This window comes from Suillus bovinus (assembly GCF_016758785.1).
Source record: "Suillus bovinus strain UH-Sbo-P2 chromosome Unknown EDB93scaffold_48, whole genome shotgun sequence".
In the NCBI taxonomy this organism is placed as follows: domain Eukaryota; kingdom Fungi; phylum Basidiomycota; class Agaricomycetes; order Boletales; family Suillaceae; genus Suillus; species Suillus bovinus.
In genome coordinates this window covers 107,892-135,066 of record NW_024542104.1, presented here as the reverse complement: position 1 = coordinate 135,066, position 27,175 = coordinate 107,892, and the positions used below count along the sequence as shown (strand labels likewise).

General features: G+C 49.5%; 9 protein-coding genes and 2 non-coding genes across 11 annotated transcripts; 5 read left to right on the top strand and 6 right to left on the bottom strand.

Moving 5' to 3' along the window:
• Positions 1-398: 398 nt before the first annotated feature.
• EDB93DRAFT_1160301 (amino acid transporter) lies at positions 399-3,407 on the top strand. The gene is made up of 14 exons (XM_041450022.1): positions 399-439; positions 495-530; positions 592-1,189; positions 1,254-1,479; positions 1,530-1,733; positions 1,787-1,833; positions 1,886-2,004; positions 2,053-2,168; positions 2,222-2,475; positions 2,526-2,559; positions 2,613-2,691; positions 2,746-2,849; positions 2,907-3,136; positions 3,193-3,407. The coding sequence occupies exons 3-14, from the start codon at positions 657-659 to the stop codon at positions 3,356-3,358; spliced, it is 2,112 nt and encodes a 703-aa protein (XP_041305430.1). The 5' UTR covers positions 399-439; positions 495-530; positions 592-656; the 3' UTR covers positions 3,359-3,407.
• Positions 3,408-3,712: 305 nt separating this feature from the next.
• On the top strand, positions 3,713-6,570 carry EDB93DRAFT_640310 (uncharacterized protein). Its single transcript, XM_041456949.1, has 5 exons — positions 3,713-5,589; positions 5,642-5,769; positions 5,819-6,059; positions 6,111-6,349; positions 6,400-6,570. Exons 1-5 carry the CDS (start codon positions 4,175-4,177, stop codon positions 6,432-6,434), a joined length of 2,058 nt encoding a protein of 685 aa, XP_041305429.1. The 5' UTR covers positions 3,713-4,174; the 3' UTR covers positions 6,435-6,570.
• Positions 6,571-6,851: 281 nt separating this feature from the next.
• On the top strand, positions 6,852-6,922 carry EDB93DRAFT_t85. The gene has a single exon. It is a non-coding gene; the product is annotated as a tRNA-Gly (tRNA).
• A 182-nt stretch (positions 6,923-7,104) lies between these two features.
• Positions 7,105-10,090, bottom strand: EDB93DRAFT_1160297 (heterokaryon incompatibility protein-domain-containing protein). Its single transcript, XM_041450021.1, has 4 exons — positions 9,810-10,090; positions 9,375-9,749; positions 7,618-9,318; positions 7,105-7,563 (listed from the first exon to the last, which is right to left on the bottom strand). The coding sequence occupies exons 2-4, from the start codon at positions 9,736-9,738 to the stop codon at positions 7,214-7,216; spliced, it is 2,415 nt and encodes an 804-aa protein (XP_041305428.1). The 5' UTR covers positions 9,739-9,749; positions 9,810-10,090; the 3' UTR covers positions 7,105-7,213.
• Positions 10,091-11,686: 1,596 nt separating this feature from the next.
• On the bottom strand, positions 11,687-12,794 carry EDB93DRAFT_640194 (uncharacterized protein). Its single transcript, XM_041456948.1, has 2 exons — positions 11,976-12,794; positions 11,687-11,919 (listed from the first exon to the last, which is right to left on the bottom strand). The coding sequence occupies exons 1-2, from the start codon at positions 12,551-12,553 to the stop codon at positions 11,904-11,906; spliced, it is 594 nt and encodes a 197-aa protein (XP_041305427.1). The 5' UTR covers positions 12,554-12,794; the 3' UTR covers positions 11,687-11,903.
• Positions 12,795-16,186: 3,392 nt separating this feature from the next.
• EDB93DRAFT_1338661 (uncharacterized protein) lies at positions 16,187-17,690 on the bottom strand (the record flags this gene model as incomplete). The annotated part of the gene is made up of 7 exons (XM_041455398.1): positions 17,314-17,690; positions 17,165-17,233; positions 17,029-17,112; positions 16,873-16,977; positions 16,589-16,822; positions 16,491-16,541; positions 16,187-16,432 (listed from the first exon to the last, which is right to left on the bottom strand). The coding sequence occupies exons 1-7, from the start codon at positions 17,377-17,379 to the stop codon at positions 16,187-16,189; spliced, it is 855 nt and encodes a 284-aa protein (XP_041305426.1). The 5' UTR covers positions 17,380-17,690.
• A 986-nt stretch (positions 17,691-18,676) lies between these two features.
• On the bottom strand, positions 18,677-20,220 carry EDB93DRAFT_1105763 (uncharacterized protein; the record flags this gene model as incomplete). The annotated part of the gene is made up of 5 exons (XM_041447533.1): positions 18,677-18,853; positions 18,904-19,558; positions 19,794-19,981; positions 20,031-20,057; positions 20,188-20,220. 5 exons carry the CDS (start codon positions 20,218-20,220, stop codon positions 18,677-18,679), a joined length of 1,080 nt encoding a protein of 359 aa, XP_041305425.1.
• A 962-nt stretch (positions 20,221-21,182) lies between these two features.
• On the top strand, positions 21,183-23,185 carry EDB93DRAFT_1338659 (uncharacterized protein; the record flags this gene model as incomplete). Its single annotated transcript, XM_041455397.1, has 10 exons — positions 21,183-21,612; positions 21,670-21,744; positions 21,805-21,849; positions 21,911-21,964; positions 22,022-22,084; positions 22,137-22,316; positions 22,371-22,545; positions 22,598-22,825; positions 22,880-23,116; positions 23,172-23,185. Exons 1-10 carry the CDS (start codon positions 21,607-21,609, stop codon positions 23,183-23,185), a joined length of 1,077 nt encoding a protein of 358 aa, XP_041305424.1. The 5' UTR covers positions 21,183-21,606.
• A 544-nt stretch (positions 23,186-23,729) lies between these two features.
• On the bottom strand, positions 23,730-23,839 carry EDB93DRAFT_t84. The gene has a single exon. It is a non-coding gene; the product is annotated as a tRNA-Leu (tRNA).
• Positions 23,840-24,587: 748 nt separating this feature from the next.
• EDB93DRAFT_1105761 (uncharacterized protein) lies at positions 24,588-25,094 on the bottom strand (the record flags this gene model as incomplete). The annotated part of the gene is made up of 3 exons (XM_041447532.1): positions 24,588-24,755; positions 24,807-24,922; positions 25,076-25,094. 3 exons carry the CDS (start codon positions 25,092-25,094, stop codon positions 24,588-24,590), a joined length of 303 nt encoding a protein of 100 aa, XP_041305423.1.
• A 247-nt stretch (positions 25,095-25,341) lies between these two features.
• EDB93DRAFT_1089526 (uncharacterized protein) lies at positions 25,342-26,626 on the top strand (the record flags this gene model as incomplete). The annotated part of the gene is made up of 5 exons (XM_041446216.1): positions 25,342-25,464; positions 25,524-25,647; positions 25,697-25,938; positions 25,998-26,092; positions 26,140-26,626. 5 exons carry the CDS (start codon positions 25,342-25,344, stop codon positions 26,624-26,626), a joined length of 1,071 nt encoding a protein of 356 aa, XP_041305422.1.
• Between the last annotated feature and the right edge of the window lie 549 nt (positions 26,627-27,175).

The window sequence follows — 27,175 nt, the reverse complement described above, 5'->3', positions numbered from 1 at the left end:
GTCAAACAAGTGCAGAAGTAAAAGCAGCCATAGATAATCACTCCATTCATTGTATCCAAAAAAGTCGGCGCTCATGTGATGCAAATTGCCAAGGATATGAAGGTCTGGGGGCTTTAGAAATAGAGGTAAAGGAAGTTGTCCTCGAGGCTTGCGCTGGTAAAACTTGACGAATCGCCCTTAATAAGGCGAGGAGAGCCAAGAACAAAGCTTTGTATTAGGTCCGTGAGAGAAGAGCGCTCTAAGGTGGATGGACCGTGGGCCTCGGCCCGGCTTTTTTTCCCAAAGAAGAAGGTGACGGACCACCTTCAGGGAGCCGCAGCATGCATTTCCAAGCGTCACATGATCCGTTTAAAGGTGACGTTCACACGCTATTAATTGGGGAAACTTTATTGGTCCTGGATCTGGTCGTGCACAGTTTTCCATGTTCCATCTCGAGCGCGTAAGGAATAGTCTGAAGAATGTAAACTTAAAGATGAAACTAATCTGAGCCTTAGACAGTAGCGAAATAAAATTTGACTAGCGATGGCAGTGTTAGTACTTTCTCCTGATATGGTTCCGGCCCAAGGCCGTATGACTTACTCTGCTTTTCAGCTCACTACTTTCTTGGACTGGTACCACCACCATCACCACCACGCTCACTAACTCTCTCTATATCTATGTCATCAAAGCCAGTCAATATCGGCAGTCCAAGACAGGATAATGCCTTTCATTCAGGAACACCAACACCAACTGGCACGCCCGATCTCCGCGCTTGGCGGGCGCAGTATACTGGAACACCTCCAGTGCCTAATATTCCTGCGCGGTTTACACCAGAAGGCTTCACCAGTGGCTCTCCAGGCCTGCTTCCACAAAGCGAATTTCTGGGCAAGGCCTATCGTTTACCTTCTACTGGAATCAGTCCAGGACCCTCAAGCACCTTTATACCTGGAACTGGCATCGATCCTGGTGCTCTTGACTTTGGCACTCCCCCAGATGATCACAAGGCCAGGGTTATCAGGCGTCATCTTTTAATGCGAGAGGAGAGGCAGAACCGAGGAGACGTGAACTCAATATCCGGCTCCGAATTTGATGGTCGTGTCCTCAACGATGATACCCCATCTGCAGGTTCCTCTACTCCGCCTCCAGCAACTGTCAGAGAGACCACCGAGGTCTTTCCTATACCCTACGAAGCTCCAGGTGCAGATATTACGTGAGTCCGCTCTAATTGCTCAAGGACATGGGGTTCCTTCTGAAATCTAACAACTGCATTCAAGTCACGACATTTACAAGTGGCATACCGATCAACGCCGTCAGGCTGCACGCCCCCGTGCTTCTTCCTTCTCAGGCTCTGTCACACCATCAAATCCTGCCTTCGAGCACATACACGAGCCTGGAGGTTTTAGACGGAACTATGTTTTGATGCGTGCGAATGAGAATGGTGCAGAGGAGCTACGTCCGACTAACAACTTCATCGATTTCCTGTACATATATGGTCAATTCGTAAGTTTTTATTTTCACGTACCATCTCAATGCTCATCGTCAGCAAACAGGCTGGGGAAGATCTCGAGGAAGAAGAGGAAGACGGGGCTGATGATGAAGAAGCCACCATTCGTGCCGCTCCTTCTGAGCTCGATGCTCACGTAGTCGATGAAACCCAACCTTTGCTCAAGCCTCGTTCATTGTCGCGCTCCAGACGAAGAGCTGCTTCTGTCAGTCCTCATGGAGATGCAACAGTCACACAAGCTGTTCTGATGGCAAGTCTCATCTATTCTCTATGAGGGGTGTAGTTTATTTAGCTTGTTTTCAGCTTCTGAAAGCGTTTGTTGGTACCGGCATTCTATTTCTTGGCAAAGCGTACGTGTTTTTATCGGTGTTTCCCTCTCATATGCTCAGAATTATTCTTCAGCTTCGCCAATGGTGGTCTCTTGTTCTCGATTATCATGATTTCTGTGGTTGCACTCGTTTCCTTATACTCGTTCCTACTCCTCGTCAAGACCAAGTTTGTCGTCTCTGGATCTTTCGGAGGTCAGTTGAATTTTATGTGAATTGACTTTGTCTCACTCTGCGATAAAGATATTGGCGGTGCTCTATATGGTCCTTGGATGCGTTATTTGATATTATTCTCTATCGTAGTTTCCCAGATTGGGTTTGTCTCTGCATACACTATCTTTGTAGCCGAGAATCTAAAGGTGAGGATATCATGTTTCATGAATTGCCGTCACTGAACTCGACTTGCGTGCAGGCGTTCGTGCTTGCAATCACGAAATGCGAGACGGATTGGCCTGTGCAATACTTCATCCTTGTGCAACTCTTCATTTTTCTTCCTTTGGCTCTTATCCGCAATCTTGCGAAGCTCAGCACATCTGCCCTCATTGCGGATGCATTTATCCTTGCTGGACTGGTTTACATATTTAGCAGTGAGATGGCATTCATTGGAAAACGGGGTATTGCCGAAGTGCAGATGTTCAACCCCAAGGACTTCCCCTTGTTTGTTGGGTGAGTTACCCTCTTAGAGTGTTTAACTGGATTCTGAAGAATGGTCATAGAACTGCCGTATTTTCCTTCGAGGGCATTGGTTTGGTAAGTTATCCTGTTCCATTCTGGAACGCAGAGACGTTGATGGTCTGGGTTAGGTTATTCCCATTACTGACGCCATGCGTGAGCCACGCAAGTTCCCCAAGGTACTGACAGGCGTCATGGTCGCATTGCTTTGTGGGCACCTTTTCAATGTTTTGTTATCTGTTGGGCCTCACCGTGCATTTTCAGTCCTATTTGGTGGTGCTGGCGCATTGTCGTACCTGACTTTCGGTTCGGATGTGAACACCGTGGTTCTGGTCAACCTTGACCAAACAAGCAAGCTAACACAATCTGTAAGCCTATCACAGTAATTTCGTCGATGGAATCTCACGTATTCTCTCGATTTCAAGGTTCAATTCTTGTACTCGCTCGCCATCCTCCTCTCTATACCCCTCCAGTTCTTCCCAGCCGTGCGAATTCTTGAGAATGGGCTTTTCGTGCGAAGTGGAAAGCAAGATCCTCGTGTGAAATGGCTCAAGAACCTATTCCGTTTCGGGCTAGTCGCAATCTCTACCGTCATTAGCTGGGTTGGTGCCGCGGACCTCGACAAATTTGTCTCGCTGATCGGTAGCTTTGCCTGGTAAGTGCCACAAAGATGCTCATTTGAGAATGACGATGGATTAACGATGGTTGCAGCGTCCCTTTGTGTTTTGTATACCCAGCGATGCTACACTACAAGGCAGTTGCCAAAACGCGCACGGAGAAGATCGGGGATATCGTTCTTGGCGTATTTGGTATGGCCGCAATGATATACACCACTGCGTTGACCATCAAGGTATCAAGTTGTCCTTTGTTTATGTGATAATCTCGTGCTGATTTGATGCACGCAGCTGATGGCAGAGCCTGAACCATCTGCTGACCTTCCTAGCTCATGTTGAATATCGAAAGACAAAGACCCTGTGTTGTGTCAGTAGATAAGTAAAACATGTCCAGGGACACCCATGCCTGACCAAGGGATAAATTAATAGATCCCAGACCTTTCTAATAATATGATGTTCTGCTTATGCCAGATGTCATCAACATGTCTACATTCTTACACGACTGTGGGAAGATGATCAGGGCCGTTGCAGCTTGTTGCAGTTGTGAACCACGTCAACATTATCATTGTTCTAGGTGAAGGTTTTGTTGATCCACGACTTTGTTGCGGTTTGGACTCGCTTCTTCGCCGTGTATATAGCTAATAACAGGTATCGCACGGAACGTTGGTTTGGAAGTGGCTATCTTGGGAATCGTCGGAATCGATCGTATTTGACGAGTACTAATCCCGTACTTAGATCACCATTTGTTCACCGTTGACAGAGCAGAGCACATTCAGGTATAGGCGATAAAGAGACATTGTCAAGCGACGGAAGTGAGGCTACCGCGCTGCAGACGACGGCCTTCTCCATAGTCCCCTCAACATGCGCTGCACACGTGTTTTCTGATCATCATGCCATAGTTCTACCGATCTTAAAGCCCTCATCGAAAACACGCTGATCACCACATAAATGCCCTTCGCATAGAGTTGACATTCTTTGCTTTCCCCTCCAGCTGGAGCTCGCCAGTCGTGTCATCTGGCCACCCTCTCTCATTCAAGTCGGCGATCATCATTTAACACTATTGTTCCCTTTGTTCTATTATGCCTGTAGCAACTAATGTATCCATTCCACAGCCACGTTCCATGGTCCGGCGCAAGCCAGCGCCAAGCATTGTGCTAGATGCACGCTATCCCTGTCCTGACCCCGATGACCCATTCGCTCCCCTCTCCGTCCTTCGCACCAGAACTGCCAGCACCCTCGGCCTTCTCACATTCACTGGTGACTCAACATCACAACTTCCAACTCTTCCGTATACCGGCGGCCCGTTTCCCCCTGATCCATATCAAGCCACACCGCCGGCGAGCCCCGATGTCACGGCTTCTCCTGACAAAAAACTCGAGTTCCTTACGACATTCAGCACTAGAAGCAGCCTTGATATCGCACAAAACCTCAATGACACCGCCGAGTCGGGTCGATGGCCGCCGCAATTTTCACGATGTGATTCGCCAAGCATTCGTACTTTGCCGACTCCCCAGCGCAGGCGCTCTCGATCAGCCGTCTCGCGAAAAGAAGCACGAGCTAACACGTGTCCCGTATCACCCGGGACGTCACCGTACGGGCATACAAATCTGCAGGCATATGTGTTGGCTAGCTCCAGATTTCCCTCTCCTACGCATTCTTCTCAGCCTCTTCGGATGCAGCACGTCGGTCATGGAAGCGAGAGCTTGCTCCCCCTTGTTATCCCGATCACTCGGCATGACTCGGCCCCAGTGCTATCGCTCATGTCTGCAACGAGTAGTAGTAGGGGGTCACCCGAGCCAACGCACACTTCGCGCTCTCGTGTGGGAAAGCTTGCGCGTTTTCTTCCTAGGAAAAGCCGTAGCGGTCTCAGTCTCGCTGAGTTTCCAAGTGAGACGGGGAACGCGAAACGCCATCACCATCATCGCCCGTTCCCATCCATGACCGTTACTCTCGGGGGAAGTTCCGAGCGCTCATCCAAAGAGAAACACGTTCCAGAAGAGAACACGTTTCGCCCGCGCCGTAAATCATCAATGTCGATGCTATTTCCGGCGGTCGTTGCTGCGAACATGCAATCGCTTGATGTATCTTATCCCTCCACAGCAACTTCTATTTATGACTCCCCTACAAGTGCTGAGCCTGGTTACATGTCTGAACCCAGTAGCTCTACCTTGTATTCCCCTTCCGGTATCGCGTCTGGCACCTCTGAGCCAGCACCTCTCACTCCGAAGAAACCTAGACCTCAGACGATGCAACTTCAGCAGCGACTTATCGCTTCAAATGAGCATTCGCATCCGCCATGCAAAAAGTTGTCGTCGCGTCCCTCCACCGCTCCTTCCAACTTCGCACATGTTTTCGACGAGAACGTCCTTCCAACAAAGAGGCAGCTGCTAGATGCAGCGGCTTGTGTTGTTGTGGCTGAGAACGGCATTAGGGTTCCATTTGGCGACCTCTTCCGGGATCAGAAGACAGTCGTTATATTTATCAGACACTTTTGGTGAGATCCCAAGTCGATCTTGAACGCGCTTGAGCTTATTGCGTCATGGCAGGTGTCCGCTGTGCCAAGACTATATGTTTTCAATCACCAATACTGTAGATCCACAAGTTCTCAAGCAGTCAGGCGTAAACCTTGTCATCATCAGCAATGGCTCGTACAACATGATCAAGTCTTACCGACGTAAGCATGTCGCTCTTCGTTTCGTTCAACCTATGCTCATTTTCCCAAGAGATCTTCAGGACGCCCTTTGCGGTGTATACCGATCCTTCTTCTCGTATCTATGGCATTCTTGGGATGACTATGAAGTCGGTTGAGTCAAAAGCCGAACCACGTCGTAGTGGCTACGTCCGACATAGTCGCGCGGGAGGCATTGCTATGGTGATCGCAAACGTTCTACGTGTCGGCATGCCTGTTTGGGAGAAAGCCGGCGATCCCACTCAGCTTGGTGGCGAGTTCGTCCTCGGACCAGGGTGAGTCCACTTTCCAGACGTTCTGCTGATACAAACTTATCCGTGTCATAGAATGACAGCATCGTATGCGCACCGAATGCGAAGTCGTAGCTCGCATGCGCCTATCGTTCGGGTGCTCACAGCTGCAGGGGTGCATGTTTATCTCCATAGTGAGAAGCCGAAACCAGTCGTCTCATCCGATCCCGCCGGCCGGGCCTCTCTCGTTCTTGAGGTGGATGAGGAACAATGGATGGAAGAGCGACGCCAAAGTCTTGCCAGGATCCGCGAGCGGAAACAGGCTCGGAGATTAGGTGTCAGCATACCTCCTTACAGCGACTCCAGCTCTGATACGGAACGTCAGATCAGACATGTTGCGAGTCACATGACTCGAACTGACAGCATTGTGGAGGAAGATGAAGAGTATGTTATTCCGATCCTGAGGTCAAAGGCTGGGGCCACCATCGGCAGCCCTCTGAGAGGCGCTGATGCTGATGCGTCGAGCGATTCTGCTGAGGACGACACCGATGATTCATCTGTAGATACGCGGTCAATGACGGGCTCCGACACTGGATCTGAGAAAGGTCGTGTTGGGCTGAGCAACAAACCTGGCGCTGTCGAATTTATTCATGAACTTTCGCCACCCATACCGCTCCTTATATAATACAAACTCATCTTTTTGGATATCTTCTAATCTTACCAGAATATAACGCGTAGCATCCACTTTCTAGTAGGTCCAGCAGCTGCAGGAGACTTGGTTCAAAAGTCAAAATCACTCGCCTAAGGTTATGTGTGCTGTGTTGGGACTATCGTCAAGCGTTAGTGGTGTACCGGTAACATTGGGTCTTCCCATGGCCTAGCACCGGGTTCGACTCCCGGCTGACGCATGATTTGAGTTGTGTAAATTACACAATTCGCAACTTTTTCACTCACTCACAGTGGGCGAACGGCGAGGCTTTCCAATTCAAGCTGATTGATTGAAGACCCCCGCCTTTCTCCCACTTTGCTTGATAAAGACACGCTGCTTGAATTCTTTCGAACCCACGATAATTTAGGCCCTTGGGCCAATCCTTTTTGCTCTTTCGTTCAACACTGTTCACTGCAAATTCTTCAACTGGCTACCGTATATGCGAAACCAGTTAATATAATCTTGTCTATAAGTACCCAACATCCTTAGTTCAAATTATCGTAATGACCTCAGTGGGTGTGTTCAGCCATGATTTTATATCGCAGTAAGGGGCTTCTTCATCCTCGTAGAACTTCCCATCAACATGGAATAGGCCCACGCGACGGAACTCTCCTGCGCCCCCTGCAGGAACGACAATCAAGCCCATTAAGTGGTCAGGGTCCTCCCCTTTATTTGAGCCGACTACGATAGCTTTTCCCTTGTCAGTTCCTACATTGTCATAGTCAAAATACCCGTAACCAATGTGTCGTTCCTGCCCCTTTGAAGGCACAGTAACGTCATTGGACTGGCACCTTTTTGCATGATTGTTTGAACCCATGCGATCAGGCTCTCCTCCGGAAGGTACGCATCCTATTTCGATAACTTCTGTCGATGCCACAACCCTGTCCGTGTTAGCTGGATGGTCCTGCGGTGTCATCGCTTCCACCCGAATGACATTTACATTGGTGTCATTGCCAGAGATCTGGCCGGAGGTGGCAGGTGCGGTTTCTGTAATATGCGTGTTCTTCCGGCGCACAAGACATGGCACCAATTTAAAGAACAAATTTGTTATGAAGGAATGTCCTATCTTTACTGCCTCCAATGCCTTTTTGCCAAGTTCGCCATTGCACATTCGAATATCGGCATATTCTACCGGAGAAGCAGAAGTAGGCACGGTGTTTGGCCCGGGAAAAGTGGCGATTTCAATTTCATCTGAACCATTGACCGCTAGCCCCCTATCAACAGTGATATCAGCTGCAGCTCGCAAGCTTCGGATGTTGCAAGCTTCGTCGCGTTCTTCAGGCTCATCACCTGTTTTCGCTACCGAAACACAAGGTCGTTTTAGCTCAAATAGCTCAGGCTCCGCGGGATCCCAGGTCACGTCTCTCGCGATAGCTCTAACAATTAATCTCCCGCCTTTCACCTGGCCAAGAGGGTGATTGTCGGAAACTGGGATCGTGTTGCATGATTGCACTTCCCATATGATGTTTCCGACTCTTTTATCCCACCCGGCAACGATGTATCCAATCGTAGCAGCCCAAGACCACGAGGGTGCAAGATATTTGCCTGTAACGAGACTTCCGTCGGATGGACGATTTCTGTACCACAGGAGGTCGATGGACAAATTGCGTTCCCATAACCCAGCAATGTAACGATTGGTATTTCCCCACCAATACTGGAAAAGCTGAGCGATGCCTGAGATCGCCACGAGCCTGTCAGAGGGTTCTGAAACAACACGTCGCGTGTAGTCGGATAGAACATTCTGCCAGGCTGTCAGCAATGCCTCCACGTCATTGCTCGAAAGCACCCTACTCGGTGTGCGCGAGACCATCATATCTGGCAAGCGCAATTCACCCAGTTTATTCGAGGGAAGGTAATTCCAGATGTCTCCGATCTCGTTCATTGCCGTCTGGCACTGATACTGGAGAGTGTGCGAAGCGTACACCAAGGTCCTAGGGGAGAGGAGGCGCTCTTGGAAACACCAACCTCGGCAATTCACTGGTTCTTTTGATGGATCTGCACCATTATCTTCATCAACCGAAATGGTACCGAGCTTCCCATCCGGACACCAGAATGGCAGCAGCGTTTCAACTGGTCTTTTGCGGTTATGGAGAAATCCTTCGCTGACTTTCCGCGAGCTGGCTGCGATGATTGTGACGTATGCACATTGGTATATATCGCACATCTGTGGAATCTCGCGCTGCTTGTCTTCGTCCGAATCTTGCAAAATGCACAAGGTATCGGCCCAAAGATAACGGAGATTGAGATTGTAGGTGCAAAAGATAGCATCTCTGATGGTTTTCGGAAGGAGGAGTATGTCGATTGATTCCAGGTATGTAGAGAGTTTTGCGGTGCAGACGCTGTGCGGTTGTGGTTCACCCCAGACATAACTGAGTGCTGCATAAAAGCCTCGCACGCCTTTGGTGAGGACAAGCTTTAGCCGTTCTGGATCCGAGCAGTCTATTACACGGGTTGGAAGGCTTGTTTCCTGAGGTTTTGGACAATTATGACGAAGCGTGCATTGTGCGAGGCAGTCTAAGGCGAGTTTGAAGGCTTGAGGAGATGCGACCTGCCACACCAGCTTTCTGCCAGGGACAAAGGCGGCAGCATTGTCGTCTAGCAAAAACAGAGGTTCGTCATATCGCACGAAAAAACAACAGGAGACTACGTACCTGCGTCGCACCGCACTTGATACCTGAGCGACCAGTCGTCTTCAACCATAACTTTCAGGACAATTTCATCTTCTGAATTTCGTTTCTCGAAGCGTACAGTTATTTTGAAAGTCTCCTCTGGCATAGGCAATTCTCTTTTCTTGCGGTGCTGATACCAAAACGGAATCTCTCCCCAAAGAATATCACACCAATTACATCCCTTATTTTCTCCATCATCGATCTCCTGCCAAGTTTGAGTGATATATGAGAAGCCTGCTTTAGGATCTGACGAGTCCTTTGCAGTCCATGCAATCTGAAATGGCTCGAATATAAAAACTGTGCTGGAGCAGTAATCGCAGACGAGGGAACCGTTGCGCAACCCCATGACTCGGATGGCTACGAACACCAATGTTTGATCAATGCTCATGAAGAATTTAGACGGGCTCCGGTACGTACATTATTTCACAACTTCGAGAACAGACCACGTACGGTTGCTTGCCCCAGCCAACGTTGACGAGAGGATGAATGCACGATTCCTGCCATGCCTGGCTGTTAAACATGTGGTACCGTCAAGGCAGCGGCGAGGTGCGGCGAAAGCTGTGAATTTACAACTGCGTCAAATGACGCATTGGTTGCCATCATCTACTAAATTGACCGCCTAGTAATTAACAACATGGTAGGCAACAGCAATCAGGTTTTGTGCTGGGTCCATAAAGACATGGAGGTTGTATGAGTTTGGAGCTGAAACACAAGGAATGTCTCGATTGAGTCTAAGAGAGCGCCACTCGGCAATTCGGTCCGCAGCAGATGTTCCAGCGTGAAGTCTGCTCGTCCTCTAAGTACGTGCACGTCCCGTTTGAACAGGCTGACTGCTCCGATAGACTCACCGATGTCTCAGGTCCACCGTGCTGCACATCTCGCCAAGTTTACTGAATATGCCAGTTATTGGACTTGGACCTCTGTTGTACAGTACGTAGTTGAATAAAAACCTGTTTCTTCTGATCCCCTCCACACGAGCTCTCTGGCCACTACAGTATATAGCTCTGTGCTGGAGCGTACACTTCCCTGGTTCCCAGCAGGTGCCTCTTCTTCGCTTCTCGTTCTACACCCACCAGTGGACACAGGTAGCACGGTTCCGCGAGCGATCAAGATTTCTTGAGCAGAACAATTGTCTTCTATCCACAGGTCTATGTATGCGCTGGGCTTTTTTGTTGGTTTTTCAATTCAACTCCTCGATCGCACACTCATATCAAATCATCTCCAACTCACTCACCTTGTAGGTTGGACATACGTACGACACGCATCATTGGTGCTATCCCGCTTTACCTGTCCAAAATAACAATGAACGTTTTCGACGCCTACCTTCGTCTCGATACTCTTCACTATAGCCAACAATCGTGCATCGACCAATAACAGTGGTACGACGAGCCTTGTCGGGCGGATTGTTCAGCTTCTCATGTGCTCCCACGGCTGATCTTCTCCCTCTCCATATATTTTCCGACACTCATCGAGTCCTCTGAAGATTTAATGTCCGGCTCAAACGATGACACAACACGCTGTCCACGGTTCTACTATGATACCAGATACCATCTTCTGGCACAATTCACCCTGCGTTCTTGGATAACCCCGGAAGGCGATGTCGAATATCGAGTTCGATCCTCCAGTAACAAGTTGCGCCGACGAATGAGAAGTACCTACCATCATCTCATACCCAAAATGATATTGGTGAATTTTGTAGGCTCGCCATAAGAGACCGGGTATGTTTTTTTTTTTTTTTACTTCAGTCTGCCGATTGGCACGTCCGTCTACTACAGACATACATCAATGAATATTAATTATGCTTACTCGTAACCTCCAAGCTGAACTCTTTGGCATCAACCGCACAGTCTCGATTTCGTCAAGGATGCAGGCGACAGTTGACAGGTACCAACCAGTATACGCAATGGAAATTGTGTCACATCTCAGGAAGTTGATTCGGATCCCACCCTGCTCGCAGACTCGCCTACGAAAGTTGCCCTGCAGGAACGATCAGAACTTCATGCTAACGGTAGCTCACTACCGTTCCAGCCTGGCAGAGTATCTAAGGAGCCTTGAAAGAGGCATCCTCCGTCTGTCATATTACCAGCGTGCACTGAGCAGGCCGAAGTTCCTTCATTGCAAGTGTTTTCATCACATTTAAGACACGAGTATGAGTCGATTGGCACGTCCTTGTTACTAGACGTGCGAGGTTGTAGTCACTTAATCACATACACGACTGCAACTGCCATGAGAACCTCCAGTTTGAGAATAATCTTCTAATCACTGAGGTGATATCTTAAAACGGAGCGTCTACCCGTGGATTTCGAAGGGCACAAACACATCTGTAATGAAATTAGTTTTCGATGCATGCTCTTATGATTCATGAATCAATAGCAACATTTTGAGTTTCGCCTAGTCTGCTTTTCAGCGCATCGTGCAGTCGGACAATCGTAAATTCAGACTCGGTCCTACATATAAAATAGACAAGGAATCGAAGAATCAGATGGTACACCCGACATTGTAGCAATAGAATCATCCTTGCGTGGAGCTAGCAAGATTGATGTTAGCAACAGCGAATGCAGATGGTAAAGACGAAAAACTCACGCATCTCGGCAACTCGACCAGCGTGTTCCATGTGCCATGCGGCTCAAATCAAGCTCGACGCCTCCTCTGGGGATCACCATTGCAGTGCCAGGAGTATAAAAAGGGTGTCGGGAACCTGGAGGTACCCAGAAAATGAGCTGGTGATTGGGGCCCATCATCCACCCATCGCCCTGCAGCAAGAAAGGGGTTGAATTAGAATCATGATGAGAGGTAGGTTCGAGCAAGTCAGCGGAGTTGAGCAGAGCGTGTTCCAGTTTGGAAGAGAAGGAAATGAGGTGATCGTTGCAAGTGTTGGGCGGAATGATACAGCTTCCTTGAGTGGGAGTGCATGGGTGTAGCGAAAATGTGGAGGGATCTGAATCCCTGGGCTGGGAGAATGGCTGCACTGTCACTGCATTCCACACCCGCACAGTCTTATCGTGCGAACCAGACGCGATGCGAGTACCATCCGGTGAGAACGAGACTGACCAAACCCGGGCCAGTGTGCCCCTCCAAGGGCTCACCCAATGACTTTCCCGTCGCTGCATCCCACACCCGCACAGTGTTATCCCACGAACCAGACGCGATGCGAGTACCATCCGGTGAGAACGAGACTGAGTAAAACACTGCCAGTGTGCCCCTCCAAGGGCTCACCCAATGACTTTCCTGTCGCTGCATCCCACACCCGCACAGTGTTATCGTCCGAACCAGACGCGATGCGAGTACCATCCGGTGAGAACGAGACTGAGTAAACACTGCCAGTGTGCCCCTCCAAGGGCTCACCCAATGACTTTCCTGTCGCTGCATCCCACACCCGCACAGTGTTATCGTCCGAACCAGACGCGATGCGAGTACCATCCGGTGTGAACGAGACTGACCAAACGGTTCCAGTGTGCCCCTCCAAGGGCTCACCCAATGACTTTCCTGTCGCTGCATCCCACACCCGCACAGTGTTATCCCACGAACCAGACGCGATGCGAGTACCATCCGGTGAGAACGAGACTGACTGAACCCAGCCAGTGTGCCCCTTCAAGGGCTCACCCAATGACTTTCCTGTCGCTGCATCCCACACCCGCACAGTGTTATCCCACGAACCAGACGCGATGCGAGTACCATCCGGTGAGAACGAGACTGACCAAACGGTTCCAGTGTGCCCCTTCAAGGGCTCACCCAATGTCTTTCCTGTCGCTGCATCCCACACCCGCACAGTGTTATCCGACGAACCAGACGCGATGCGAGTACCATCCGGTGAGAACGAGACTGAGTTAACCCAGTCAGTGTGCCCCTCCAAGGGCTCACCCAATGACTTTCCCGTCGCTGCATCCCACACCCGCACAGTCTTATCGTGCGAACCAGACGCGATGCGAGTACCATCCGGTGAGAACGAGACTGACCAAACCGGGCCAGTGTGCCCCTCCAAGGGCTCACCCAATGACTTTCCCGTCGCTGCATCCCACACCCGCACAGTGTTATCCGACGAACCAGACGCGATGCGAGTACCATCCGGTGAGAACGAGACTGAGTTAACCCTGCCAGTGTGCCCCTCCAAGGGCTCACCCAATGACTTTCCTGTCGCTGCATCCCACACCCGCACAGTGTTATCGTCCGAACCAGACGCGATGCGAGTACCATCCGGTGAGAACGAGACTGAGTAAACACTGCCAGTGTGCCCCTCCAAGGGCTCACCCAATGACTTTCCTGTCGCTGCATCCCACACCCGCACAGTTTTATCGTACGAACCAGACGCGATGCGAGTACCATCCGGTGAGAACGAGACTGAGTTAACCCAGCCAGTGTGCCCCTCCAAGGGCTCACCCAATGACTTTCCCGTCGCTGCATCCCACACCCGCACAGTGTTATCCGACGAACCAGACGCGATGCGAGTACCATCCGGTGAGAACGAGACTGAGTTAACCCAGCCAGTGTGCCCCTCCAAGGGCTCACCCAATGACTTTCCTGTCGCTGCATCCCACACCCGCACAGTGTTATCGTCCGAACCAGACGCGATGCGAGTACCATCCGGTGTGAACGAGACTGACCAAACGGTTCCAGTGTGCCCCTCCAAGGGCTCACCCAATGACTTTCCTGTCGCTGCATCCCACACCCGCACAGTGTTATCCCACGAACCAGACGCGATGCGAGTACCATCCGGTGAGAATGCGACCGAGTTAACTGGGCCAGTGTGCCCATTCATCACGGCCTGAACAACCGTCCAGTTCAAATCACGGCCAGATGCCAAACGAAGGTTATTCGGAAACCTTGCCGTAAATTTCGTAGCAATGGTGGAGTTCACGGGCGAGAATGGGAGCGCTGACAAGTACAGATGCGGCGTGCTGTGCAAAATCATGCCGCCAAACACTTGGAGGAATCTTTGTACATCCATCGTGCTGGACCGCAAATCTTCGTATCCAGAATGGCCCTGTATTTATTTATGAGCTGTTCGTCCGACGCTGCATCGTAGTCATGTGCTCACCTTCAGCCACTTGGCAACAAGTGGGAGCACCGTGATTGCACCCTTGATTGCATTGAGAAGCCCGAGTGCTTCAATCCAGAACATCAGCCGCTCGTCGTCGAAGAGTGATCTTATTTCCTCTGCGAGTTTATCGTCAAAGTCCGTTGATTGAACATGGGTGGCCCAATATCGACAGGAATAGGAGAGATGTGGGGGAATGGATGTCTTGACTCGTTGAGGCAGCTCTGCGTCTTGGGAGTTGGGGAGGTATGACGACTTTAAACTGCAGATATTGAAGCGAAGGCCATCGTTCTGGGCCATCATTACTCGCAGTGACGCAAATGCAAGGTCGCACTGTTGCGCCTTCGTTCTCTCGACGAAGAAGTCTTTGCTGGATGATTCGTCCGTCAGAAATTCTTGAAAGGTCGCATGAAGGGGTCTGATGGGGGTGTGTGGATCGGTGGTGCCGCTGAGGAGGGATCCCATGCGTTTGATCACTACATCTACTCCGTAACGGTCGCGGTCCTCTGGGAAATGGTTTCGCATAGCTTGCAGTGAGACTAAAGGGAGGGGTTCGGCAGTGGCAAGTATTTGTCCCATCACGGAACGAAATCTTGCCATTGCTTGGGCTTTTGGATACTTATCCTTTGGCGTGATTTCTTCTAAAATAAGCCGATACATATCATACAACAAGTTTTTCCGCTGCTCAGGATCGCGGTTCACGACAGTATTGAAACAATCCATCGAGGATAAGCCGAGTTCGGGTTCCTTGATGTATCCGCACGCGAGACGCGCCCACTCGAAGAGTCCATCGGATTTTGCAGCGAGTGTTGCAAGGTGTTTGTCTTCAAAATCTGATAGCTCTTTCAGCTCTTCGGATATGAAGGCTTGAATGTCGCGCTCCACGACCTCTGGTGGAATATCGTCCATGGACAACCGTAGAATATGATCAGCACCATCAAACCCCTTTTCGATGTCGGAAAGCGGGCGAGATGTGACGAGAATCCGAAAGTTGGAAGGGAGTTCGGTGATTTTGGGAAGTCCTTGAAGTCTACCGGAAAGTATGCGGAGGAGGTTACGCCGCGTCTCCGCTCCACCACTCTCATCCAGTGCTTCGATCACGATCAACACAGGCCCCACGCTTGACGCAGAGAACTTCTTTAGCGGTTCCATGAGAAGCTCGCGCCACTGCTGGATGATGTCCGTCGTATTCTTCAGCGAGTTTGAATTTTTGACTGCATCCGCTAACGCTCGTTTCATCCCTGGGTCACGATCAGCAAGATCGCGCGCGATGGTGGAGAAAATCTTTTCGTGGCGTCGGTCTGCCTCTCTGTTCCGATCAAAACAAAAGCATGAACCAAGACCTCCTGTTGTCTTGAACCAGTTGGCAATCGTGTGGGCGATGGCTGATTTGCCCTTGCCTGCAGGGCCGGATAGCCACATTACGCGCGAAACAGAATCTCCACTGCTGTTTATCCACTCGGTGATTTGGGAGAGAATGTCCGTGCGAGTGCCTGGCAGACACTGCTTCCCAGTGTCTAGTCCCGCGCCCGCCGCATAAGCCATGCCGTTGAGATCGAGTGTTTCGCCTTCAAGGGTATGAGTAGATCTAAAGGCGAAGGTATGTGTGAATCCTTACCCGCAAACTGGACAAAGATGGCTGTGTCCCGATGAGTTTGATCCCGGAATCGCTGCATAAGCCCGTCCAAGGCATCATTGTACCGTGTGATCATGTCATTCGTTTCCTTGAATATGTTTTTACCGGTTCTCTTCCCTATGATCATAATAAGCGTAAGATTAATGTGCGAATGCGATGTTCCGATGACTCACAGAAGTTCTTCGTCTCCGAGTATTCCCTAATGAAACGGGCACACTCGAGAGTCTGCTGAGCAATCTTTCCGATGACATCGTGCATCGATTCAACCTTGGAAAGATTCTCGTCTTGGGTAATGAAGTTGTAAACTTCATCTATTTTCTGGAGAAGGCGATCTACCGATTCGTCGCGCTCCGCTTGAGTAAGAATTATCTACACAGAACCATGACTTCTGAGCCGGAGGCAGATCTCCGGGAAACATAGAACCTACTTTAGCTGCAGCGGAAAGTATGCCCAACGCCATCTTTGCGTATGGATGCACCTATGGGTTGATTAGTTTCGCTACCAAGCAAGGATAACACCTCATACATTTGAAAGCGTCCCAATGACAGTGTCGAAAATCTTCAGGGGTTGGAGGTAAGTGGTCTGGAAATTATCCATCGCAGCGAGACCTGCTTGGGCTTTGTTAGGGACGGATGCCACAGACTTCGCGTGTCCCCCGACTGTATCCATATGTTCTACAGCCTGGTGGGCATGCTGAAGTTCATCACCGACTAATTTTGAACCAGGAATTTCCTCTATACTAGAGAGCTTGTCCGCACCCTGCGCGACAACAAAAATTAGAGACGAAAACTATGATTTGATGCAAGTACCTTCGAAGTAGGTTCTCCGGATGTGCCTTGGTTGACGCATCCACTAGGATTTTCAGATGAGGCTGGATGATTATTGTCGGCGGAGAGATGCGGATGTGACATGTCCTGGGCGCCTCTGATAAAAAAAGGACTGGGATTACGAATTCGAGCACCTACCTCGATATTTTGATTCGATGAAGCACCTTGAAGGTCGGTATTCTGGACTGCAGAAGTGGGGTTGCGGGAACGCTTGAACCATTTCTGCACAAATGTCAGCCATGTTCAGAATCAGGAAAAACAGTAGTTCACTTACAGAAAGTTTTTTGATGAAGCCTTTCGCAAATTTCTGAATAGCTTGCTTGACTCGACTACGGGGTTGGCTCTGGACGAAGAATACATCAGAGGCAGTGATCGACTTCATGAGCGCTTATCTACGGTGAGTAAGCCCTTGAGACTGCTTACCGAGCTTTCACCAACGGTTGCATTGCAGGTTTCTGGAGGAGGACCTGGTCTATGGTCTTCACTCATCGCGGCGAGTGGTCAATTACTGTGAGCAAAGTGGAGGTGCAAGAAATATGGGAGAAGGGAGAAGTCTCTGGCACGAGCTTAATACCCTTAACCGGCGCAAGCTTCGAAGTATGGCCCACACGTTCTTGAAGGTTTGATCCACTAATAATAGTTATCAGCGATGGGAGGGCGCAAGGCACGAGACCGTGTCATGGAAGTGATCAAAATACGTGGTATGGCATTTGAATGATGGTCATGTACCTAGGCCTAGTGCACCATTGAAATTTATTAGTAGTATACCACAACTTATGGATTACATGCGAGAATTCTAGATGGTTGGTTCACGTTCAGAATCATGAAGAGCGAGAACAGCTTCAACACCACCTGAGAACTTCAATTAGTAAGCATTTGTCACACAACTGCTCAGATTTGATACCATCCCGTGATCTCATGGCAACTCGGTTTCCTATACTCAAGCGACGATTATCTAGAAGATCTCCTGAAGGAGTGAGTATGACTTATTGACATTGCTTCAGACTTTTTTTTCACGATCGTCATCTCGTCGAATACGAGGACTCTTCATTTTGACGCGCGGCTATGCATGGCTTATCAGTCGACATGTCTGTTCGTGCGCGGTATTAACATTACCCTCTTTCACCTGCTATTTTTGTAGCATTAGATACATGCGTACCACGCACTCGTGCAATAGATCAGTGCATACTCATTTACGCAGGATATAATTTATACCACACATTCATACTATCGGCGCTAAATAAGAAGACGCAGTGCCCGCATGACAAGTCACGAGCAAATTATACTTCGGCAATCTCTGGCGCAGCCATAGACATACTGTCATCACGTCCAGAGGCCTGTCACAATGCCAATGCTGTTTCATGGTGTCTTACGAAATCTACGCAATGGTGTGTTTGTGATCCCTGCCGAGGAGCAGAGATCCCGTGCTCCGCACTGTGTTTGTTGGTCGCCCCTAATAGTCAGTTCAAACAAGGCAGTAGAACGACATCCTCCGAGGCGGTTCGTCTTTCAGAGGAGTCGATCCGTGCAATTTCAGATGTAAGAAGCAGCGAGCGTGACAAGCAGTGTACACTTGACATGGACCACCTACATCCACATGGAAGTGTCGCACAATTCAGTCGGACAACCGTAAATTCAGGCTAGGTCCTGGGTACAAAATTAACAAGGAATTAAAGAATCAAACGGTACACTCGATATTGCAGCAACAAAACTATCGTTACATGGCGCTAGAAGGATCAATGTTAGCAACCGCGAGGATGGGTGGTGAAAATTAACTACTAACAACTCATGTATCTCGGCAACTCGACCAGCTGTCATCGCGATTAGGGAGGTATGATGACTCTAAATTGAAACGAAGGCCATGTTCCATTACTTGAAATGACGCCAACGCCAAGTCGTGGTGTTGCGCCTTCGTCGCCTCAATGAAAAAGTCTCCGCTGAATGATTTGCCTGTAAGGAGCTCCTGGAAGGATGCATGAAGGGGTCTGACTGGGATACACGAGTCCGTCGTACCGCTGAGGCGGGATCCCATTTGTTGTATAATGTCCAGCTTGTAATGTTTGTTTGGTTTGGAAAATAGTTCCGCATGGCGTTGAAGGAATCGAATGGGAGCGGTTCGGCCGGGCTGAGTATTTGTCCCATCTCGGCACGAAACCCCACCAGTGCTTCCTGATACTCGACATCGCCATACCAATGTCGTGGCCAGATTTCTGCCAAAATACGCCGATACATATCATACAACTTGTTCGTCCATTTCCCAAGATCGCGGTTCACGAGAGTTTCAAAGCGAAACATTGGGTTTACGCCGGGAAGATCTTCCTTGATGTATTCGCATGCAAGACGTGCCCACTCGAAAAATCCATCAGCTTTCGCAGCGAGTTTTGCAAACTCTTGGCGCCCAAAACGCGGCAGCCCTTGTAGCTTGTCAGATACAAAAATGCTGATGTCATGTTCCGCCACTGCCGCTGGAATTTCATCCATGGATAACCGTAGAATATGCTGAGCACCGTGAAATGCACCTTCGATATCATGAAGTGGACGAGAGGTAACGAGAACCCGAAGGTTGGATGGGAGTTCTGTGATTTGGGGAAAACCTTTGTTTTGAAGCTTATTGCCAAGTATGCAGAGAAGGTCTCGGTGTCTCCGCTCCGCCGCTCTCGTCCAGCGCCTCGATCACAATCAAGACAGGTTCCACTACTGAAAAATATCTTTTGAGTTCTTGAGTGACGTTGAAATTTTGACTGCATCCGCCAATGATCGTCTCATGTTTGGATCATGATCAGACACCATACGAACTCAAGATTAGTCCCACGGAAATAGAAACCATCGAACCAATACGCCACTACCCAAAGTGGATCCCGAACGTGAGACTCAGTATCGCGAAGAAGTCAGAAGAAGCACACCACGAAGAACTGACAGTGGGCGGAGAAATCAGAGCATACTCGGACGAATCAGCGGTGCGTGAAGGAGTATGGGGAGCGGCAATAGTCATGGACGGAGAGGATGATAAGAGAGACGCTTCCATCTGGGTAGCGACAGGGACCACACAGTGTACGAGGGCAAAATTGTTGGGATGATATTGGTAGTCCAGCTGATAAAGGAGGAGCTCAAGTGGAGGGGAGGAGAGGCAGATCACGCACCATGGCATCAACTCTATTTTGCCAAGACTGTATCATGAAGCGGTAAACTTCAGCCAATTTCTCGAGAAGACGATGAACTGATTGATCGCGTTCTGCTTGAGCAATGATAGTCTACAACTTCTGAGAGGGACAGATCCCTGGGACGAACCGAACGTACTTTGGATGCAGCAGACAGCACACCCAGCATCATTTTGCGTAAGCATGTATCTATACAACTTGATTAGTTCGTTTCCCATCAACGAGAATCACCCATATATTTGTAATCTTCTCGTGAACAGTATCGACAATATTTAGAGGTTGAAGAAATGTCGTCTCGAAATAACCCATGGCAGTGAGACCTGCTGGGAAATTGCTGGCGGCGGACGCCACAAAGGTCGCATGTCTCCCGAGTAGCCTCATGCTTTCCGTACCCTCACGGGCGCCCTGAAGTTCAGCATCAATTAATCAGGACCTTCCTCCACGCCAGAGGGAGAAGCCTGAACCTGCGTGACCGCTAAAATTTAGAGAAGGAAAAACAAATCATCAGAGGAAAATACCTGTAAAATAGCTACTCCTGACGACCCTTGTTTCACGGAGTCACTTGTGGTGTTATGCGACATGTCCTACGCGCCTCTAAGAAAACTGAAGGACTAGTATACAAGTTCGAGAACCTACCTTGACTTTTAACTTGAGGAAGCGCCTTCAAGGTCGATGTTCTGGTCCTCAATAATGCGGTTGCGCTAGCCCTGTAAGAACTTCTGCGCCATCTCAGTCATATCCAGGACAATCAGCATTGCCATCTACGCACAAGAAGTTTTCTTGTTAACCCATTTTTCAACTTCCACAGAGACTGACGGACTCCTCTAAGAGGTTCAGCACTCTGGACAAAAAATACATGAGAGTCACCAGCAGTGAATTACAAGAGACCACGTATCTGACTTTTACTCGCCTAGATCTGCAGGCTTCTGGAGGAGGATAATGCCTAAGATCTTCACTCATCGCAAGTGGTCATACATTTAGATCAATGTGAGAGAAATGGTGGGGTACACTAGTACTGTGAGAAGGGTTAATGGGCGTCTGATCCCAGGCAGAAGCATAGCCAACGCGTTATGTAAGCTAAATCGCGTCGGTACATGTCGGCAGGTCATTAATAGAGACTCTGTCCCGTTTGAACGTGTGGCTACAATGTTACTGAACTCAAGACGGAATATGCGAGTGAAACCCGGTTTCTTCCGATCCCGTCTGGCGCTTGTGCATGAGTTCTCCAACTGGCTACCGTGGGTTACCGTACGCGTGAGCCGGAACGCGATATAATCTTTCTAGTGTGTTATTTTTGGACAATGGACGCGACCGGGTGGCCACACATGATCCTCATCCCAATGGATACACGGATCGGAGAGCGCGTACTCGGAAGGCCATGATGTGCACACTGGAGAACGGTAAGCCCACACAAGTACTGTCTGTGTGTTCCGATTGTAGTAGGACAGCTTACGCCCCGAACTCCCTATAAAAATCCTGGACTTTCGTCGACACAAGGACTCATTATCCACCCACTCTCCCAACTACACATCTTTCTTCAGTCCTCAGAAACTCAGCCATGAAGGTAGGGTGAACCCCCTGTCATCAATGACAAGATCTGACGCGCTTGCGCTTCTACTAGGTCTTAGCTATCCTCTACAAGGGCGGTAATGCTGCTACGAGCGAGCCCCGTCTCCTTGGTACTGTGGAGAACCAGGTTAGTCTCGTTGAGAATTCTAGATTATCTTCGACAAACTTACTCATGCTTTCCATATAGCTCGGTATCCGCAAGTGGCTTGAGTCTCAAGGCCACGAGTACATCGTATGTGTCGAAGTTTCTGTTGACATGCTTACGCGGTCACCTAATCTACTCATTTGTGTAGGTTTCGGACTCAAAGGAGGGCGCTGACAGCGACTTCCAGAAGCACATCGCTGATGTACGTCCAAACCTCACTACTGTACATATATCCACGCGTACTTACTTTCCTTTTTAGGCTGAGATCTTGATCACAACTCCATTCCACCCCGGGTACCTCACTAGTGACTTGATCTCGAAGGTATGATGATCGCTGAGTTATCGATTGAACGGTTCATCCATACTTTTGATAGGCCAAGAACCTCAAGCTCTGTGTCACCGCTGGTGTTGGCTCTGACCACATTGACCTCAACGCCGCCGTCAAAAATGGTATTCAGGTCCTGGAGGTCTCAGGATCCAATGTCGTCTCAGTCGCTGAGCACGTCGTGATGTCCATTCTCCTCCTCGTCAGGAACTTTGTTCCAGCACACGAGGTATGTTGACCCGCTGACGTGCGCTTCCCTTTGTTAATTGTTTGCCATCCTCAGATGATCGAGCGTGGAGACTGGATGGTCTCTGACATTGCTCGCAACGCCTTCGATCTCGAGGGCAAGGTTGTCGGCACTATTGGTGCTGGTCGTATCGGCTACCGTGTCCTTCAGCGTCTGCTGCCCTTCGACTGCAAGGAGCTTATCTACTACGACTATGCTCCCCTACCTGAAGGTTTGTACCGCACTATTTTCGGTTTCATGCGGTTTGACTGATGCAATTACAGCTGCTTCCAAGGCCGTCAACGCTCGTCGCGTCGAAGACCTCAAGAAATTCGTCTCGCAATGCGATGTCATCACCATCAACTGCCCTCTTCACGAGGGTACACTCGGCCTCGTCAACGCCGAGCTTCTCAAACACTTCAAGAAGGGTGCATGGCTCGTCAACACCGCTCGTGGTGCTATCTGTGACAAGGACGCCGTAGCTGCTGCCCTTGCAAGTGGTCACCTGAACGGTTCGTGACCCCCCACCACCTAATATCTGCCCGTCGAGCTTACATTGCAAACAGGTTATGCCGGTGATGTTTGGAACGTCCAGCCAGCACCCAAAGACCACGTCTTGCGGACGGCTAAGAACGCACTTGGCGGCGGTAACGGCATGGTACCCCATTACTCTGGCACCACCCTCGATGCTCAGGCTCGTTACGCAAGCGGCACCAAGAGCATCATCGCCAACTACCTCTCTGGCAAGGCCCAGGAGCCTCAAAACATCATCGTCGGTATTGGCAAGTACGAGACCAAGGCTTGTGAGTACCTGTTTATACATGTTGCCCGTCGGTCTTGTCTGACATATTCTTTTAGACGGTCAGCGTTGAACGTCAAACTGCGGATGCGCCTGCCTAAGACCCTTACTAATATCATCATGTATACAAAACTTATATGCACCTGTATGTCTATGGGAATAACAATGTATAATACTGATAGTAGGAAATACCGAAATGTTTGATATATATATGAATTCCACACTTGCACGAGTTAACTGAGTATCTCTTACTGGAGACTGGCTGGTACGCTGGGATATGAAAGGCTGCATATAATACAAACTTGATCATCAAGACTGGCCATGCGAAATTTGACGCCATGCCAGTAGTGGGTATACTATGTCGACCACACCACGTCTGATACTGGCTTTTAGAATTTGGGATGGCAAGTGAAGTCAACGCATGGTCACTTAACTAGAAACTTTAGTCCATGAGCACAAGTTCAAGGTCAATGGGCCATTCCACGGACTAGCGTGCCTATCCGGACTCCGTCTTACACATGCCTGCACATTCTTCTTTCCGAGCTTGACTTTGGTCGAATAGATCCTGGTCAAAAATACATAAGCAATGAAAATGAAGAAAACTATCTTCAAAAACATGACAAGAGTGGGATTTGAACCCACGCCCTCTTACGAGGATGAGAAACCTGAACCTATCAGGCAAGCTTTCGCTTGAGTCACACGCCATAGACCGCTCGGCCATCTTGCCATTACTTGTCGTTTGATCTGCGACTTGCCAATGACATGGTGCCCATCCCTTGGACCATTAGAAAGATTCAGATAGTTCATGCACGACCGAATTGCATTCATAACTGCGTGGGGGAACAAGGAGATCGATCAACTGCAAGCTGGAGTGACAGGCTGCAAAACACGAGTACTTATACAGAGTCGATGCTTATAATTAGCGGACGTCATTGACACACGTTCGGGCGGTACTCACATTTGTCAAAACTGCCAAAGGTTATCATGGAATTGACAAAGAACATCATGGTTGGCGTTCATCCTGAAGTGGGTTGCAGCACTATACAGTTGCACAAATTATATCAATCGATATCATCCATCGTTGGCATTGTCATTGGCCAGAGCCATAGGCAGAATGGCCAACCGACACAAATGCGTGAGTAGCAAGTCCAGACCTTGTCGTGAGGGGAAATGCCCAAGGCAAGATTGGTCGAGGGTGGCACATTATAATTGCCATCACGAGACATGACCAGACATTCGAACGGCATGATCAGGCGTGACAGTGGAGAGGTTATGTGTATTGGGCCACGCTTATCTGAATAAATAGCTGCATTGTAGCATACACGCGGCTCTACAACTCAAGGGTTATGCGAAAGAGTACAGTGAAATGAATGATTACGGAGAACTATAATGTTAGGGGCAACGGAAGGGAAGCAAGAGACTGTAGACGTCAGTGAGGCAACGGCCTGAAAGAAGAAATAAACATACATGATGCACTAATCGTCGCTGACCTCGCCGGTATTCTCGGCGTCACTTGACGGTGGTGGGGTCTGCTTCTTCTTGCGGCTAGCTTTAGGTGCGCCAGCTGCAGCCTTTGGCTTTCTGGGTTTTGGCTCCTTGCCACGATTTGGATTCTCGGGTGCTTCCCGCCACATTGCTGCAATCTTGGGGGCGCGTCAGACATGAAAGGGACGCATATATGCGCATATACACACCTCGGTCATGGCTTCTTTGATGGGTGCACCGGGATGTGCCTCCTTCCATTCTTTCATATGAGCTTGTACGAAGAGGTTGTATGCGCTTGGTGCGCGCTTTGGTTTGTCCTCCTTGTCTGTGACGAAGTGAGTAGGACGAAGAAGAAATATAAAGGGACGACGAACCAGCCTTAGAGGTCTTGGCGTTAGCACGTTTTGTTGCAGCCTTTGTTCGTTGATTCTTTACGATGATGAGGGGATGTTTAAATTAAAAGACGCGTTGAACTGACCTGTTGCTGACTTTGCCATGATGGTTAGGATGAGGGTGAATTTTGCTGATTGATTTGAGGGTTATCGATCTTTAAACGTAGTCGCGTCGGGGTTTAAACGCGACGTGTTATTTGTCACGTGGTGGGGTGGTCAGTGCACCTTGGCTAACCGAAACCTATTTGAGGAGATGTGATCGCATCAAAGTTGTCTTCCAATTCTCTTTATTTCCCTAGCGCTCGTCGTCCAAATTAGTCCTTAATCATCACCCGACACTCCATTAGAGACCATGTCTCCGTCCGCTCTTTCTGCCCTCTTCGCTGTTGCAGCCATTACTTTTGTTCGCGCTCAGCCTGACCCTGCTGACCCCACTCCTCTCGTTGATAAGCACTATGCCTACCCGTCTGGTATCGTGAGTGTACTTTGCAGCCTGCGGCGGTGTATAGTAGAATGGTACTCATCATATATCAGCCTTACCAAGTCGACTATAATACTGCTGCTCTTCGCGGTCCCCAAGTCGGCTATAATATTTGCAACTCCACAACCGAGAACCAGAGTTCAATGTGTCAAACTTCGTTCGTGAACCACATAGACGGTCAGTTCCGCCGTCTTTTAAACTGTTTCCGGGTTCTAAAATCATACAGACTTCTGCCTCTGGGCTCCCCCACAGCCCAACTCCACCATTGGTGACACTGAAGGTCAGGAAGTTGCCTGGTGTACAAAGCCAGGACATGGTACTCGTCTCATCCCCGCCGGTGCTCTCCAAGGCGTACAGCTCATCAAGACCCCCAACTACATCCAAATCGCCGGTTTTATTGATCAAACTCAGATCAACATCGCTGCTAATGACTACGGAGGCGAGTTAGATCCTCACGGTGCTGATCTGGTGAGCAGAAAAAATTGCTGCGACATTTCCCATGGGTGGAGCATTAACGTGACGTGTAGCGCGGTAACCCTCTTGGCGGTCTCATGTATTCCAATGCGTTCCCCAGCAACGGCGGTAACAACAACTCGTATCAACAGGTTATTGACTGGACAAAGTGTGTTTTTTCCCACCCTATGTCAACATGTCTCATTTGCCTTTCAGCTTCATGGGTGGCGACGGTTTCTGTATGAAGATCTGCGACCCCGCTGGCCAGAACCAACAGGCCCTCTGTCAAAACATCTATGACCGTCTTGGATGCGCATACAACGCACCCAACAACGCACAGAAGGGTGTTTTCGAAGTCTGCGATGGTGACGATATGTCCCCTGTCGGTGTTTACACTACCAACGGCGCTACTTCGACCTACTTCCAACCTCCCGAATCTCTTGGCCCCATCACCACCGTGCCATACACCCCCACACCTGCTGCAAGCTCGAACTGCGTGACGTACACAAGCTCGGCACTGTACACTGGTCAGCCGACGCCAACAGGCGCGACCGCAAGTTCAGGTGCAAGCGGAGCAAAGTCAACAGCAAGCAGCACCAATTCCAGCGCATCACCAGCTAAGACTGGTGGTGCTGCCACCATGGGTGTATCACTTGGCGCTGGGCTTGCTGGTGTGGTGTTCGCGATGGCGTTCTTATCGTAAGGTAGTCCAGGTGTCATTGTTGACGCGGAGAGGGGACGTTGTATTCGCATTTTTCCGAACGATCATTTTGTCATTACTTCATAATCCTACATGCATATTGGTTGACATGGACACGCGGATACAGACGGACGGACAACATTCAAGTTGGTCGCTTATTCGTTCATTGCATCGAGATTAGAGTAATATAGTCATGTCTTTAATATCATTGATACACGTATAGGGAGCCTGCTTTGGGCCTGCTTCATTTGTGGTGGACAAGGCATGGGAGGCAAGACTATTCATTGGCTACATAGGATAAGTCATCTGGAGATCATATCCCACGGTGTGTAATACTTGATGTAGAATTTCAATTTTAAACTCTGCAGCTTGTCACCGATTACCTTTCATCCTAGTACGACACCTTCGACTTGCGAATCGGAGTCACGAGAGTGTACGTGCGTGCGTGGAGCCCATATCCACGGTACCAGTACAAACTTAGAGTGGACCACAAATTTCGGCGAAATGAAGTCTAACGCTGGGCCCGTGTTTCTCTCTCTTGCTGAGGAACTC